The 17957-nt window shown below is 44.1% G+C and overlaps 1 protein-coding gene across 3 annotated transcripts in view; it reads right to left on the reverse strand.

The window, feature by feature from the left end:
* Positions 1-17957, reverse strand: part of LOC128340459 (ubiquitin carboxyl-terminal hydrolase 6-like) — a 206198-nt gene that overhangs the window by 55732 nt on the left and 132509 nt on the right. For all 3 annotated transcript variants that reach the window (XR_008313730.1, XR_008313731.1, XM_053285562.1), the window contains exons 9-14: positions 14938-14986; positions 13264-13384; positions 12191-12285; positions 11535-11600; positions 2840-2939; positions 51-203 (exon numbers count right to left, since the gene is read on the reverse strand). Coding sequence is in view for 1 of the 3 variants with exons in the window: in XM_053285562.1 (XP_053141537.1) it covers positions 51-203; positions 2840-2939; positions 11535-11600; positions 12191-12285; positions 13264-13384; positions 14938-14986 (584 nt within the window). In the remaining 2 variants the exon portion in view is untranslated. The remainder of the gene's footprint in view (positions 1-50; positions 204-2839; positions 2940-11534; positions 11601-12190; positions 12286-13263; positions 13385-14937; positions 14987-17957) is intronic.

The raw sequence follows: 17957 nt of genomic DNA on the forward strand, positions 1-17957 counted from the left end.
CACAAGAACAAGGGGGAAAAACCGCACACAGCTGATCTACTTCTGCTTACCTGGGGGTGGAAGGTCAAATTTCATTTTGCGCAATTCTGCCATGGATGCTTGTAATTGCTCAATTACAATATCATCTTCAAACTGCAACGAAGCAGCAATTTTTTCCTGCAGGAATTCCCTTAGATCTTCTAGGGTCATTTTCAACAAATGCTCTATCAAGCAGCAGAAAATTCAGCATAGTGAGATACCATGTGGATCCAAACAGAGTTTCTAGTGAATGCTGCCAAGAGCAATGAACTATCTGCTATCAGTGAGGAGAGTAGTATATAAAAAAGTAACATCTGAAATAAGTGAAGTCATAATTTTGTCCCCCTGTTTACATGCTTTCCTCCTGGTTCTTACAGCCCCTTTTCAAATTACCTCTTCAAATCCAGACTGATAAGAATGTACAGTGAATCATAACTTCATCACTGTGATATTTAATGTTAAGCAGAATCTTTTGCATGAATAAAGCACTGATGTTTGCAGTTATATGCAGAGCCGCTCTGGATGTGTGTTATACCTCTAGGGGGAGTCAAGCTGCACTCTCATCAGTTAACAGCAGAACCTGATGATGCAGCCACAGATCAATCTCTCACAATTTTGTTTGGTCAGGGAAATCCAAAGTCCTTCGGAATTAAATTCCATGGCTATGTATGCACAAAGACTCTTTATATAAAAGCATCCATTTTATTTACATTTTTAATCTCAGATACTTCATATGGGCAAATCTGTTACTTTTCATCCTGTCTTTGGAGGAAAACTTAAATGAAATTTGGAGTATATGCAGAGTTATATTTTGCTATACTTTACTATACTTTACTTTACTATACTTTACTGTAATAAAACTCAGAAATTCTAGATATAAGTACTGTCCACAATAAGGTACATAGCAAATTTATTCTGTTGATTCCCCTCACATTGTGCCCACATATCCTTGCCTTAAGAACTTGCTCTCTTTCCTGAAAAAAAATCTCATTCCTTATATGACCAAGTGAATGCCACTGATCAGAGCCTCAGAAAAGTATTGCAATAAATTTGTTAGTATTTAAGGTTTCAGAATACAATTTTTGTATTCTCTGTAATAGGCTAACATAGCTACTCATCCCGGGAGTTTGACAGAGAAGTATTTCTCTATTAACCTCCCCCTTTTCTCCTCCATTCCCTCTCTTGTGCTCATTCCCAGAATAGATAATACTTGCCGACCCCGCACAGAGCATCTGTGCACTCTTTGGGGCCGGTGGTTACCTCTCCCCCACCTTCTGCCCCAGTCTCTGCTTCCGGGCGCGGCCACCTCTCCTTCCCACTGCCACTTCTGCCCACCACTCCCACTTTCTTTCCCTCCTCCTGGGCCTCGCCTCCTCGGCCGGGCCCGCCACCTCTGTCCTCCATGGCCGGGCCGCAGCAGCCAATCCTCCTGGGTGCGCCTCAGCCAATCAGGCACGTCTGCCACCCAGTCAATCAGCTGGGCTCTGGGACGCACATTCCAAGGCACACCCAGGAGAATCAATATACCGTATTTTACGGACTATAAAACGCTACGGACTATAAGACGCACCTTAATTTAAATCCAGTTTTTCAGAGTTTTAACATATTAAACCAGGGATTCTCAAACTTGGGTCCTCAGGTGTTATTGGACTTCAACTCCCATAATCCCCAGCCTCAGTGGCCTTTGGTTGGGGATTATGGGAGTTGAAGTCCAATAACACCTGAGGACCCAAGTTTGAGAATCACTGTATTAAACTGTTAAAACATATAAGACGCACCTGAATTTTGGCGGATAATTTTCGATGAAAAAAGTGAGTCTTATAGTCCATAAAATACGGTAATAGAATCAGTCCTATCAAAGGGATAGTTTGAAACCAAATTATTACATTATGTGTAAGATTTCAGGAGGGACAGTTACTTTTTTAAGGCAACTTGCTGATAAGGTTTGGAAGGATTAAGTGGCAAGACTGCTAAACTTAGGCTGCATTTTGTGGGGTTCCTTTTTCTTCCACAAACTAGCTGCTGGTGGAGATCAACTGATAACCTTTGACTGTGTAGACCAGTCTTCCCTCTAACAGGGATTCCCAGATGTTGTTGACTACAACTCCCAGAATCCCCAGGTGCAAAGGCTTTTACTTGAGGATTATGGGAGTTGTAGTCAACAACATCCGGGAATCGCTGTTAGAGGGAACACTGGTGTAGATCCAAGTAAATTCTAACCCACATTCAGTCTGGGGAGTGGGGAGACAATGTCTTATGTTCCTGTGCAGCAGACAGAATGTCTTTGCTAGCAAATAATAATAATAATAATTATTATTATTATTACATTTATATCCCGCTCTTCCTCCAAGGAGCCCAGAGCAGTGTACTACATACTTGAGTTTCTCTTTCACAACAACCCTGTGAAGTAGGTTAGGTTGAGAGAGAAATGACTGGCCCAGAGTCACCCAGCTAGTTTCATGGCTGAATGGGGATTTGAACTCAGGTCTCCCTGGTCCTAGTCCAGCACTCTAACCACTACACCACGCTGGCTCTTGCATGAGTGGTGCCCACATACTGAAAATCCACAACCAAATAAAAGAATCATAGTACCCACTGGCTGTACACAAACTGCCCTACATGCATTTAAAGCATTCAAGTGAAAATAAAATGCAATATAAAATTTAAGAGTAGCTGTCCTATATTTGGGCTAATAAAAAAGAGATCAAAGTTTTTAGAGCAATGCTAGAAACATGTATTTTAAAATCACCTCTTTTCAATAATAAGTCTCAGTTCTCAGAATCTTATCATTCATGTTGGATGGTCAAGTCAAGTATCTTACTTTTATGTAACTTGAGGATAGTATAGGCCATGGCTGTCAGCACCCTCTCCCCTTCCAGGATGTAGATATCCCATAGCCGCAAGGTTAGAGTAAATGGAGTCTGTTCATAATATTTTTTAAAAATTAGACTTTGCACTAGCATAGTTGTATAGAAATCACAATGCATAATAAAGCAGTAAAATGTCCTATATCAAATCAATAAATATTTTCAAGACAGGTTGGAGATTACAGGAGACCCTCATTATCTGTAGTTTAGTGGACTGTCATTTCATGTATCTGCGGATGGGCCTTAGAGACCCAGTTTATTTATCCACGGCATGAAATGTCGTCATGTTCCGCTGGCTGCCTTCCAAGATTGCCTGGCACTCACCACCGGTCGCTTGGCTCGGGAGCTTCTCATGAGAGGAGGGGCCACTGAGCTTTTGGAGGCATAAATACCAAGAAGGCATGCCAGAGGCACAGCCGCCAAAGGACTCCGGCCTTTGGTGCCTGGCCTTCGGGCTGGGACTAAGGTCTGGGGAGAGGTTATATTAGGGTGGGCTGTGGGCCACCTCCAGCCTCAAAGGCAGGATGCTTCTGAGTTCCAGTTGCAGGGGAGTAACGGCAGGAGAGAGGGCACGCCCTCAACTCCTACCTGTGGCTTCCAGTGGCATCTGGTGGGCCACTGTGCGAAACAGGATGCTGGACTAGATGGGCTTTGGGCCTGATCCAGCAGGGCTGTTCTTCTGTTCTTCTGTTCTAGGGTGGGGCTGGAAGTTTGGGTTAGAGTTTGCTGATCGTTCATTTTTATTGGGCTGTGTCAGGCCTCTCTGTTTGGGCTCTCTTGAAAGAGATGGTGCCGGGGGTGCTTCTGGCCATTACAGGGGAAGGAGAATCAGTAATTTAGTAACTGTTTCCACTTTCAGCTGCCCTGTCAACTCTCAGGCCTCAGGGAGCAGTTCCAACTACCCACAGAGTCTAGCCTTGCTCCTCTGCAATGTCAGGTCAGTTCAGAATAAGACCGAAAATGTCTATGATTTGATCACGGATGAGGGAGCTGACCTGGCATGTATAACAGACCTGGTTGGGGAGGCAAGTGTTCCAGTGTGGGTCCAGCTTCTCCCACCAGGCTACTCTGCTGTGGAGCAGGCTAGGGGAAGTGAGCTGGGGTGTGGAGTGGCTATGGGCCATAAGAATACCATCACCCTTACCAGGGCCCCTGCGAGACAGCTGACTTATACTGAGTGTGTATTTTCAAGGCTGGGAACTAGGGATAGATTGGGGTTTCTGTTGGTGTACTGTCCATCCCGCTGCCCAACTGACTCCCTAACTGAGCTGATGAAGAGGGTTGCAGAGTTGGTCTTGGAGTCTCCCAGACTTTTGATGTTGAGGGGCTTCAATATCCATTTTGAGGTTGACTTGTCTCGTGAAGCTCAGGAGTTCATAGCGGCCATGACAACTATGGTCCTATCCCAATTAATCCAACCAACTCATATTGCCAGCCACACATCCAATTTGGTCTTTTGTTTGGATCAGGGGGATGTTCCATGGGTGTGGCATCCAGTGGTTTTCCCAACTGTCATGGACAGACCACTACCTGGTTAAAGTTGGTTTCACAGCCACAATCCACCTCTGCAGTGGTGGTGGACCTATTAGGATAGTCTGCCCAAGAAAGTCTGCTGGATCCTGTAGGATTCCAAAAGGCCTTGGAGGGTTTTAATGTTGGTGCTGCCAGTGATTCTGTTGATGCCCTGGTGGAAGCCTGAAATAGGGAACTCAACAGGGCAGCAGACACAATTGCTCCTAAGTGTCCCTTCTGACCTGCTTCAAAAATGGCCCCTTGGTATACAGAGGAGTTGCGGGGGCTGAAGCAGCAGGGTAGGCGACTGCAACACACGTGGAGCAGAACCCGGCTTGAACTAGACAGGATACAGTTTATGCGGTGGTGGGGGGGATGGTGTGGCAAAAAACCCGATTTTCGTCTGCACGCACTGCGACTGCAGGTTTGCATTAAGCAGAGCTATCCCAGGTTGTGAGGAGTTTAAATTCTGCTCCTTCTGTTTGAAATCAGTCTCCGCAAACTTTCATCTTCTGTGACATTTTTAATGGGTTCTTGGACTCCACTATTTCTGCAAAGTCTATGAAGTATTAGATTGGATCAGTTTCAATCTGTGATTCCCTAAGGATGTGGGCAAGCTGCTTGGGGCAGTGTGCCCTACCACTTGTTATCTGGATCCTTGCCTGACTTGGCTACTTCTGTCTAGCAGGGAGATTGATGGAGGTAGCCTAATTAATATAAATGCATCACTGAGGGAGGGTAGGGTTCCTCCTTGTTTGAAGGAGGCAATGGTTAGACCTCTTCTTAAGAAGCCTTCCCTGGACTCTTTAGCGCTGAATAGTTATAGGCTCCAATCTCCCATGGTTGGGCAAGGTGATTGAGAGGGTGGTGGCCGACCAGCTCCAGGCGGTTTTAGAGGAAACTGATTATCTAGACCCATTTCAAACTGGCTCGAGATCTGGCTATGGAGTTGAGACAGCCTTGGTCGGCCTAATGGATGACCTTTACCAGGGAATCGACAGAGGAAGTCTGACCCTGCTGGTTCTTTTGGATGTCTCGGCGGCGTTCAATACCATTGACCATGGTATCCTTCTGGATCACCTGGGGGAGTTAGGGATAGGTGGCACTGCTTTGCAGTGGTTCCACTCCTATCTCTCGGGTAGATTCTAGATAGTGGAATAAATGCCATTTCCTGATGATGAGGATGACAAGGAGAAGTAATTTGGGTGTCATCAGCACTTCTCCTTGTCATCCTCATCATCAGGAAATGGCATTCATTCCCTAAATGCCTGCTTATGGGCAGTAATGGGCTGGATGAGGGATAACAAACTGAATCCAAGCAAGATGGATGTGTTTGGATGGAGTGGCACATTAATTAATGACAGAAAGAAAGGCTATTTTCACCTATCCATGGTTCCAGAGTGGCTGGAAATGACTTCTGATGTCATTTCCGGCTGCCATTTTGAAGGACAGAGCCATCTTGTGGCTTTGCGGGGGGGCATTCCTGGAGACCAAGTTACTATGCTTTTCTACTCTTATTTCTGCTTCCGCCCTGCTTTTTAAGGGATTTTTTAAGCTCAAGGAACCTAATCCCCCATTCCCCAGAGGGCTAAGGTCTCTGTATTCATGGTTTTGTTATCCGTGGAAATTGGCAAGAACGGAACTCCCATGAATATCAAGGGCCACCTGTATATGCACTTTGGTATACATGTCTCATGTATCCAAACAAATTCACAGAGTTTCTTTTTTTGGTACTTTTTGACACTTCAATGCTAAAACACAAAAATCCATTCAATCAGTCCAAAGTATAATACAAATATTTGGTTATAAACCTTAGTTTACACTACTTAGAGCAGGGATGTCAAACTGTGGCCCTCCAGCTAATTGTTGGCCTACAACTCCCATCATCCCGTCACCATGGCCAGTAGCCAGGGATGATGGGAGTTGTAGGCCAGCAACATCTGGAGGGCCTCAGTTTGACACCCCTGACTTAAGAGGGTTCTTCGGCTTACTGGACCACACACATGCACAACACTGTGTCTGTGAAAAGCAGACACAGATGAGGAGGGAGCAAGCTTTTCTAAACATCTAGCCTTTCCCCCTTCAAACTAACTAACAGAAGGAGGGGAGATTTTCAGGGGCTAGTTTCTCTTTAAGGGGTAAGAGTGAGTGAGTGTGTGTGTGTGTGTGTGTGTGTGTGTTATTTGCCAGGGCTAGCAAACGCCAGTGTTTTACTTTGTCCCCGCCTGGAGGGAGTGGAGTCAACTAGGGCTGGGGGAGGCCCCACATTCCTTTGACATTCCTTTGACTCACATCCTGTGTCTCAGTTGGAAGACTACTCTCTACATAAGAGGTGAACACCCGAGAGCATAGCGAACAGAGCATAGCGGACAAGAATAGCAAATAGGACGAAGGAGTTTTGCAGGAAGTGTGTGGGGGAGCCTAGAACAAGCCCCTGTGATCACAAGGAGCCTGGTGGAGAAGAGAACGTAAGGACAAATCCCTCCCTCATATCACTAATATTCTTGGGAAAGGCTGTTTGGACAGTTAGATAGCTGACCATTACAGCTGAGACCTATCGTTCTAATAAACATTCTAATAAACATTCTAATAAACAGATAATAAACAGATAATAAACAGATAATAAACTATCCCTAAATACTGTAAACAGCCAACAAAAACAGTATGAAAATAGAAAGTCAGCAGGGGAAGGGGCACTTCCCAGTGTACTGCACAGAGTGCAACATGTATGACTATTTGCCCCATGGGCAGAAGTCATGGTTGTGTGCTCGGTGCAAAGAGCTCCTGGCTCTCAGGGAACAAATTCGTTCCCTTGAGACCAAGGTGCAGGATCTGGAGAAGCTCAGAGAGACAGAGAGGCAAGTGGACAAGACCTTCAGGGACGTGATAGAGGCATCCCACTCCATGGCTGGTAGCTCCTCTGCTGTCAGGGAGAATGAAGGTCTTGGGCAAGGAGGACATCAGTCTGAGGAAGAGGGAAATGCTCCTTTAGAAGGGATCCCTTCCATGGATGATGAGCCCATATCCTCTCGCACAGGGGATACTCCTCCGAGGGGTGGGGGCCTCCTTGTAGTGGGTGATTCAAACATTAGAGGTATAGAGAGATGGGTTTGTGACCCGCGTGTTGACCACACAGTGACTCGCCTGCCTGGTGCAAAGGTTGCAGACATCACGCAGCGTCTAGATAGGCTCTTAGGCTGTGCTGGGGAGGAGACAGCTGTTGTGTCGTCGGCACCAACGATGTGCAGAAATGTAGTCGGGAGGTCCTGGAAGCCAAATTTAGGCTGATAGGTAGTGTATTGAAGTCTAGGACCTCCAAGGTAGCAGTCTCAGAAATGCTACATGTTCCACGCGCAGGTACACTGAGACAGGCAGAGCTGAGGGGTTTCAATGCATGGATGAGACGCTGGGTGCTGGGAGGAGGGGTTTAGATTTGTTAGGCACTGGGATACACTTTGGGGAAAGCAAGGCCTGTACAAAAGGGGCGGGTTGCACTTGAACCAAGCTGGCTCTTAAAATCAAAAAGGCTGCAGAGCAGCTTTTAAAATGATGCCTGGGGAACAGCTGAAAGGTGCTGGGCAGTATCCAGTTCGGCAAAAGCCATCCTTTAAAGTGTGAGGCTGCAAAGAATTCAGATAAAACAGAAGGGGACAGAGCAGAACCGCATAAAGAGCAGACGGGAGCCTGTGCCAGCTGGTCAAAGAGTCAAAAGAAAGATAGAACACATCAGGTGAGAGATTCGGCGTATAGGTGCTTATATGCCAACACCAGAAGCCTCCGAGCCAAGATGGGTGAGCTGGAGTGCTTGGTTGCTAATGCAGAAATAGATATAGTGGGCATAAAAGAAACATGGTGCAACTACAAGAACCAGTGGAACACTGTTATCCCTGGATATAAACTCTATAGAAAGGACAGGGAAGGGCACCTTGGAGGTGGAGTAGCACTGTATGTTAAAGAAGGCATAGAATCTAACAAGCTAGAAAACCTGGGTGGACTGGAGTCCTCCACAGAAACCTTGTGGGTGACAATACAAGGCCTGAAAGGGAACGTGCTATCGCCCTCCGGATCAAAACGCTGACAGTGACTGGGAGTTGCAGCAGGAAATCAGGGAGGCGTCAAGGAGAGGCAGGGCTGTAATAATGGGTGACTTCAATTACCCACACACAGACTGGGTTAATTCACAGTCAGGTCATGACAAAGAGGTCAGATTTCTAGATACGCTAAATGACTCTGCCCTAGAACAGTTGGTCTTGGAACCAACCAGAGGCAACCTTGGACTTAATTCTGAGTGGCACCCAGGACCTGGTGCACAATGTCAGTGTCATCGACCCTTTAGGGAACAGTGTCCATAGTGCCATCACATTCAGCATAAATGCACGGAGAGAATCAACAAGGAAGTCTAACACAAACATTTTGAATTTTGAAAGAGGAAACTTCTCCAAAATGAGGAGTATGGTGAAAAGCAAGCTGAAAGGGAAAATCAGGAGAGTCACTTCGCTCCAGAGTGCATGGAGTTTACTCAAAGCCACAATACTAGAAGCCCAGTTAGATTGTATACCCAAAAGGAAGAAAGGTACCACTAAGTCTAGGAGGATGCCAGCATGGCTAACGGATACCATCAAGGAAGCCATAAAAGGGAAGAAGACTTCCTTCCGAAATTGGAAGGCCTGTCCAAATGAAGAGAACAGAAAGGAACACAAACTCTGGCTAAAGAAATGCAAGGTGACAATAAGGGAGGCAAAAAGAGAGTTTGAGGAACATTTAGTTAAAATTATCAAGGGGAATAACAAAAAATTATTTAAATACATCAGAAGCAGGAAACCTGCCAGGGAGGTGGTTGGACCATTAGACAATGAGGGAGTGAAAGGGATTATTAAGGAGGATATGGAGGTTGCAGAGAAGCTAAATGAGTTCTTTGCGTCCGTCTTCACGGCAGAGGATACTGAGCATATACCTGTTCCTGAACCAGGCTTTTTAGGGATGGAGGCTAAAGAACTGAGTCAGATAGAAGTGACAAGAGATGATGTTCTAAACTGTCTGGAAAAACTGAAACTAACAAATCACCAGGGCCTGATGGCATCCATCCAAGAGTCCTCAAAGAACCCAAATGTGAAATTGCCAACCTCCTTGCTAAAATATTTAACTTATCCCTGAAATCGGGCTCTGTACCAGAGGACTAGAGAGTAGCAAATGTAACACCAATTTTCAAAAAGGATCCAGGGGCGATCCAGGAAATTACAGGACGGTTAGCTTAACGTCCGTTCCAGGCAAATTGATGTAAAGCATCCTCATGGATAAAACAGTAAAGCACATAGAAGAACAGGCCCTGCTGGGAGAGAACCAGCATGGCTTCCGCAAAGGTAAATCTTGCCTCATCAACCTTTTGGAATTCTTTGAGAGTGTCAACAAGTGTGTGGATCAAGGTGATCCAGTTGACATAGTATACCTGGACTTCCAGAAAGTTTTTGACAAAGTTCCTCATCAAAGACTCCTGAGGAAACTTAGCAGTCATAGGATAAGGGGACAAGAACATATGTGGATTGCTAACTGGTTGAAAGACAAGAAACAGAGGGTAGGTATAAATGGAGAGTTTTCACAATGGAGAGAAGTAAGATGTGCGGTCCCCCAGGGATCTGTACTGGGACCAGTGCTTTTTAATTTATTCATAAATGATCTAGAAGCAGGGGTAAGCAGTGAGGTGGCAAAATTTGCAGATGATACCAAACTCTTTCAGGTAGTGAAATCCAAAAAGGACTGTGAGGAACTCCAAAAGGATCTCTCCAAACTGGGGGAGTGGGCGACAAAGTGGCAAATGCGGTTCAGTGTTGGCAAATGTAAAGTGATGCACATTGGGATGAAAAACCCCAACTTCAAGTATATACTGATGGGATCTGAGCTTTCGGTAACTGACCAGGAGAGGGATCTTGGCTTCGTGATGGACAGCTCGTTGAAAGTTTCGACTCAATGTGCGGCAGCTGTGAAAAAGGCCAATTCCATGCTAGGGATCATTAGGAAGGGGACTGAAAATAAAACAGCTAATATTATAATGCCCTTATACAAAACTATGGTGCAACCACACTTGGAGTACTGTGTACAATTCTGGTCACCACATCTAAAAAAAGGACATTGTTGAACTGGAAAAGGTGCAGAAGAGGGCAACCAAGATGTTCAGGGGCCTAGAGCACCTTTCTTATGAGGCAAGGCTACAACACCTGGGGCTTCTTAGTTTAGAAAAAAGACGACTTTAGGGAGACATGATAGAGATCTATAAAATCATGCATGGTGTGGAGAAAGTGGAGAGAGAGAAATTCTAGAACCAGGGGTCATCTAGAAAAACTAGAACCAGGGGTCATCTCATGAAATTGATTGCCGGGGAATCTAGGACCAACAAACGGAAGTAATTTTTCACACAACACATAATCCACTTGTGGAATTCTCTGCCACGAGATGTGGTGACAGCCAACAACCTGGATGGTTTTAAGAAGGGTTTGGATAACTTCATGGAGGAGAGGTCTATCAACGGCTACTAGTTGGAGGGCTGTGGGCCACCTCAAGCCTCAAGGCAGGATGCCTCTGAGTACCAGTAGCAGGGGAGAGGGCATGCCCTCAACTCCTGCCTATGCCTTCCAGTGGCATCTGATGGGCCACTGTGCGAAACAGGATGCTGGATTAGATGGGCCTTGGGCCTGATCCAACAGGGCTGTTCTTAAGACACACACAGAGCAAGGGTACAACACACTGAGCAGAATCCAGAGTAAATTAATCATGTCTAATTACCATTGAAACAATTGAGGTAAGTTAATCATGACTAACTTCCAATGGGAATAAGTTATGACTAAGTCTGGATCCTGCCCATTGCTTGTTTTGTGTGCTGTGCATATCTATGGTCCAGCAAACTGAAGAACCCTCTAGGGCAGTAAAAGTGTGTCATCCTTTCCTTTGCCTACACACATCACTTCATGCAAATGCTCACATGCAGAAGCAACACTATTTATTTTCAACAGCTACAAAATTATCTTTTGTTATTATTTTATCTGTTTTTTGTTATTGAATCAAAGAAACAACACTGATGCTGATATTAAGTAATGCAACTGAAGATACAATTTAGTGGAAGTTCTTGCTCCCCAAGATCCATACCCGATCAATGAAACACTGCAGGAACCACTTAGTTGTATAAATTCCTGTAGACATTTGTTCCTTGTCCTAAGAGAGAGAGAGCACAAAAAGAAAACAACATTCATTTCACTGGACAAACAAGTTGAAGGCTTCCATGGAAAAATCTTAGTACTAATGTATTTTAGGAACAATGAGACAGATAAGCCCTTTTAGGTCTATGCCTTTAGGCCTACTGCAGATATTATGGAAAAGTTAAAATTAAACAAACTGCATAGCATGTAAGAAAGCAAATCTTCAACTTAAATTTCCAGTTCCACTATTACTATCTATTCTGATGCTACAATTTGCATTTGCCCCATCAGTATCTAAACAAGATTCTCATGCTGCCTGGAAATATTTGCCAGGTTTTGGCTCAACAGAATTCACCAGGCTTTTAAAATGCTTCCCACGCTACTTTAGCCATCTCGTCACCCATAATTTGAGCAATAAATTGTTTAAGCAACACCACCTTCATTGACTAGACACAATGTTAATTTTAAGAAGTACACTGTGAAAGGTCATAATTGTACATCTGTTTATTAAACAAGGAACAAAACAAGATAAACTCTGAAGTTAATTGTACCACTTTAAAGTTAAGCAAATATTTACCATATCCATGTAACAATTGAAAAGATTACCATGTGCTTCTTCAGCTTTGGAAAAAGCTTGTTTAATATTGCTTCATGATGTGCTTGGAATCTCTGCAGCTTTGGGAATCCAGGAATGAAAAATCCTTGAAAAGGAAACAGACACAGAAGGAATTAGGGGGTGGGGGGAGACCAACAAGCACAGCATCTAATGTGTGCTGAAAAGGGGCTTGATTTTCCAAGACACACCAATCCCAGCAGCTCAGAACATGTACATATTACAATTTGGAATCTGCCTTTCCTTACTATTAGTTTTAGAGCTTTGTACTTGGACAGGATGGCAATATCTTGTGCTTAGCCAAGGCTGCTCATAGGACTAAATGATTTTTTTACATTATTTGGAAATGGCCTATGTCATCCCAATAAGGCTCTGCAAAGTACAACATTGCACACCCATGTCTTCAATCTAAGCAGCAGAGTGCTCACCACAATAGGGCAGCATGCACATCTACTACGGAAATACAGTCAATTCCTTTTAAGCCACAAGGATTTGTGGCTTTTGAAACCAGAGTCCAAGACAGTTCTTCCCCCTCACCCCACTTATAAGCCAGTACCGTACATATACAAAAGGATAAACAAGCAGCTCAAATTGGTTCATAATTTGAGCTTTCCTTCAAATATTCATCTCCTGTTAATCATAGGCTTACAGACTCCTGGAAAGAAAGAAAAGGGTGGTCTGTACAGAGAAGATCCTTTTCTATTCCTTCCAAAGCTCCAGTAGGATGAATGAAGCTTTTCATGTGGCCATGTTTTTAACAGACCACATTTTCTGGATGTGTCTGGACAGATGTATTAAGAATTGCATTCTGCTATATATTTAAGCAAAGCCCCAAGTGCAACATTTCAGAGTTACAAAATATACGTAAAAAAGTGCAAGGGACAAGCTGGGTTCCACCAAGAGATTTCTCTGCAGAGGATAAGCCTGACCTGGAGTTAAAACATGTACCAGGAATGAGAAAAATATAAGAGAAGGAAGAGAGGAGAACCCAATTCCCATGTTCAGCAACCCAGAATCATGCAAAGGTGGCACGAAAGGCTGAGAGTGTCTCTTCGCGAACCCTTACCATGCATTGCATGCCTCTGATTGGTAAGTAGCTGTGCCAGTGCCCAAAAGGCATCCTCTTCATTTAAATACATCAGCAGGATAGCTGCAATCTGACTCATTCCCTGGCAGTAGCTCACTTCCTGAAAGATCCAGACAGCAGATCAGCCCTACAACAGACTACATATCACACACAGAGCAACTTTTGCAAAAATCCACTGAATGGGACACAGTTTATTCTAACATTTTCAGGCAGGGAAGTGATTGTTGGCCCTCCAACTTCCGAACAGCCAGGGGTAGCGCAATGGTAGAAGTACTTCCTTCTGTAGGCAGAAGGGTCCACATTCAATGCCTGGCCTCTCCACTTGAAAGAATTCTAAGCACTGTTCAATCCCTGCCTTTCAAATGGACTCTTCAGCCTAGTTGTGCCTCTTGCCCATCAACATGGCCCTGAGGCTCATCAAACCTCAAGAGGCTCCCTTCTCCCTCTCCTCTTCAATCTCAACCACCACCACCTCCTCAGTAGTGTCCCTGGCCACTGTGTGAACCCCAAGGGAGGAATGGTCTCAAGGGGTCCCTGTTCAGCATCTACATGAGAAAAATGATGCTATGTTTAGAGACTGAGGAGTTTTGATCAATCAGATACAATTACTGTGAGCCAGAAGTTAAGCCAAGCCACCTCTTACTTTTGCATAGAGTGCATTCAATAATTCCACAGCAGTTTTATACATTTATTTCATTAAGTTGCAAAATGTCTAAGAGAAAAACTGCACAGATCCCACTAAGTTTTTGCTGTACAGCTAATTTAAGGAAGTCTAGCCGTCTCCTGTAATATATTGGTGAAATGTGTCTATGCCTGGAACATCTGGGTTAATCCTTCCCCTGCTGGCACATGGAAACAGCAAGTTCTGTAGCTAATTTAAGCATATTCTCTCCTCTATGCCCTTTGGCTGGAAATGAGTTAACTGACTGTAACAAATTGGAGTCTTCAGCCGTGAAGTTACCACTGAATACAGCAAAAGAGGTCATAAGGAAAATAGACCGAAATTCTCATTCAATGGTAGGCCAGAGTCACAGAGAAGACACTGAGAAGCAGGACTATTACTAGGCCCATTTATGTAGCTGTACTTCTCCTCATGTACTACTACTACAACAATATTTATATACCGCTTGTCAACCAAAATTCTCAAAGTGGTTTACATAGAAAAATAAATAATACATCAAGAAGATGGCCCCCTGTCCCCAAAGGGCTCACAATCTAAAAAGAAACATAAGGCAGTTACCAGCAACAGCCACTGGAGGGATGCTGTGCTAGGATTGGATAGGGTCAGTTGCTCTTCCGCTGCTAAATATAAAGAGAATCACCATTTTGAAAGATGCCTCTTTGCTTAGTTAGCACAGAACTTGCACAATATGGTTGCAATATGCTGAACTGTCATTTTTATGAGCACCTGGATATTGAATTCCGGATGGTCTTTTGCTCCAGCAGTATGGATTTTGCTCTCAGCAGTTGTGAGTGTAAGTGAATTTCTTAACAATAAAATGAAAACCAAAACATACTGCTTTTTCTGCATTTAATGACTGCAGCGGTACTGCACAGCTCTTTTGAAGGTATTTCCATGGCATTCTTCATTTTGCCAAATAAGAACTATATTTATGGTCTTTCAATTTCCAGCTGGATCCCTCAATTTCTTACCGTGTTGTAAACTGAGTAGGCAGACAGGACATGGAACAAAGCTTGTTGCCTGTACAAGGTGGAGGAAAAGGTTGAAAGAAAAAAGGTCAAAGAAAAGGGCCTCAAGGTCACATTTTCAGTAGGAATTTTCTAAGCCAGAAAGGTATTCTTTCTTTATAGTGTTTCAGTATAAGCACATCATGGCCTTATGAGCAAATGAGAAACAGCAGAAACCAGTTCTACCAGAGTAGTGCTCTGCAGAATGGGTTGCTAGATTCCAGTGATGGCACCACTCTGAGACCCTTAAGGGTCCTAGCAAGATGGGACCCACGTGTTCAGTCACAGATTGCCTCCCAAGCCTCACCCATCAAGCTGGAACTTGACTATCACTGTAAACTGAGGAAGAGGAGGAGCGGGTAAACTGCAGAAAGACTGTGATGGAACTGAAATGCAAAAAGCTGTTCATGGAACAGTGCCCTCCTGTCACTGAGGTCTAAAGAATAATAATAATCCATACCAGGTAAAGTATTTTTCCCATTTAGCTACAGAAGCAGGCGATCAGTTATGCACTTAGAATTAGGGGTGTAATGATGCTTCTTTGCTCACCTCATATTTACTAATAAAACAAATTCTTCCTGGGGGAAAAAAGTCAGCTAGGAATAGTTTCATCTTCCAAGCCAAAATGAGGCTCTCTGCATCACATATCCTCCAAATTCCTCCAAACTACACATTTTACTCACTGGTAGAGGCAGCACGGGTGGTGAGTGGCAAGTGGTGAGCTCTTCCTTCCTCCCAAGAAGATTTTTCTCTTTCCTCACTCCCACCCCTTTGTTGTTGAGAGTGACCCAAAAGACTGGGTTTCTCAGTGTAGTGGTTGCTGGGACTTGCAGTTTTTGCAGGGGCTACTGCAAGTGCAGCCATGTTGCTAACCTTCATTAGTAGATAAAAAGCTTTTGACAAAGTTCCTCAGCAAAGGCTCTTGAATAAACTTACCAGTCATGGGATAAAGGGACAGGTTCATGTGTGGATTGCTAACTGGTTGAAGGACAGGAAACGGAGTAGGAATAAATGGTCAGTTTTCACAATGGAGTCAAGTAAGTAGAGTGCCCCGGGGATCTGTGCTCTTTAACATGCTCATAAATGATCTAGAAGTTGGGATAATCAGTGAAGTGGCCAAATTTTCAGATGACACCCAACTATTTATGGTAGTGAAATCAAAAACAGATTGTGAGGAGCTCCAAAAGGATCTCTCCAAACTGGGGGAGTGGGTGGCAAAATGGCAAATGCAGCTCATTGTAAGCAAGTGTAAAGTGATGCATATTGGGGCAAAAAACTCCAGCTTCATACACACACTGATGTGGTCTGAGCTGTCAGTAACTGACCAGGAGACAGATCTTGGGGTCATAGCGGACAGCTCATTGAAAGTGTCAACTCAGTGTGTAGCAGCCATGAAAAAGGCAAATTCTATCCTAGAAACCATTAAGAAGGGGACTGAAAATAAAAATACTAATATTATAATGGCCTGCTACAAATCTATGGTGCGGCCGCATTTGGAGTACTGTGTACAGTTCTGTTCACCGTATCTTAAGGAGGACATTGTAGAACTGGGAAAAGGTGCAGAAGAGGGCAACCAAAATGAACAGGGGCCTGGAGCACCTTGAGGAAAGGCTACAGCATCTGGGACTTTTTAGTTTGGAGAAAGCTATGGGGAGACATGATAAATTATGCATATGGAGTAGAGAGAGTGGACACAGATAAATATTTCTCCCTCTCTCACAACAGTAGAACCAGGGGTCATCCCATGAAACTGATAGCCAGGAAATTTAGGACTGACAAAAGGAAGTACTTTTTCACACAGCACATATATAATCTATGGAATTATCTGCCACAGGATGTGGTGATGAAAAGGGGCTTGGGCAAATTCATGGAGGAGAGGTCTATCAATGGCTTCTAGTTTGGTGGCTATAGACCCCCTCTATCCTCTTAGGCAAGATGCTACCAAATACCAGTTGTAGCAGACCAACAGCAAGAGAGGGACATGCCCTCACCTCTTGCCTGCGGACTTCTCAGAGGAATCTGGTGGGTCACTGTGTGAAAGGTTGCTGAACTAGATATGCCTTAGGCCTGATCCAACAGGGCTGTTATCATCCTTCCCATCAGGTCACTCTCTACAGAGGGAAAGAGTGAGTAGGGGGAAATGGGGGGTCACTACTCACTGATTGCTGCTTGTTGTCCACTGCCACCAAAAGGGTGAGGAAAATGTGTATTTGGAGGGGTCTGAAGGGCTGGTGGGAAGGGTAGCAATTTCTCTGAGCCCTAATTTGAGCCTTGAATGCTATGAAGGTTTGCCATTCTTTGGGGAGGGGGGAGTTTCCAAGTCTCCAAAGTTCATATCTAAACAAGAGCTGGGAGAACTTTGCCAATATGTCTACTTACATTTCCTGAGATTCTTATTCCCAGGTATTGTATTACATTGCACTGCATATTTCTACTCAAACTCCCTTAAATAAATGTGAGCGTCTCACCTTAAGTGCAAAATATCGGGGATATGCGAATCGATTTGGGTACAAATAGATTTGTACCCAAATCTAACTGATTTGGGTGGTTTGAAGACAGAACAAATCACCCCTTTGGTCCATTGGCTAGATTTGGGTCCAAATCAAATTGCGCCAGATTCAATTCGAATTGATTCGAGATTCGGATCCCTCCTATTAATTCCCCCAGATTCCCAGCTTTCATTTTTTTAAAAAAAAAAGCTAAGCTCTAGCATTTGTAGAAGTGGAGTTACGGAGCAAAATGTGTGGTCACTATTTTTCATGTGTTTGGATTCTTTGGTGTATAATTTCCCCTCAATGAATCCGTATGAGGATTCATTACACACCTTCATTTCTTCTATTCATTGACTGTCTTTTCAACAGTGCCAACTGCCATGTGACAACTACACCCCTCTCCCACCTGCAAGGCAATGGGGTACTACTGAGTTTATGTTCTAGAAATTTTTTCAAGTGTTTAAACTCTTTGGTGACTAATAACCTTTCCTC

This window comes from Hemicordylus capensis, chromosome 1 (genome assembly GCF_027244095.1).
Source record: "Hemicordylus capensis ecotype Gifberg chromosome 1, rHemCap1.1.pri, whole genome shotgun sequence".
In the NCBI taxonomy this organism is placed as follows: Eukaryota; Metazoa; Chordata; class Lepidosauria; order Squamata; family Cordylidae; genus Hemicordylus; species Hemicordylus capensis.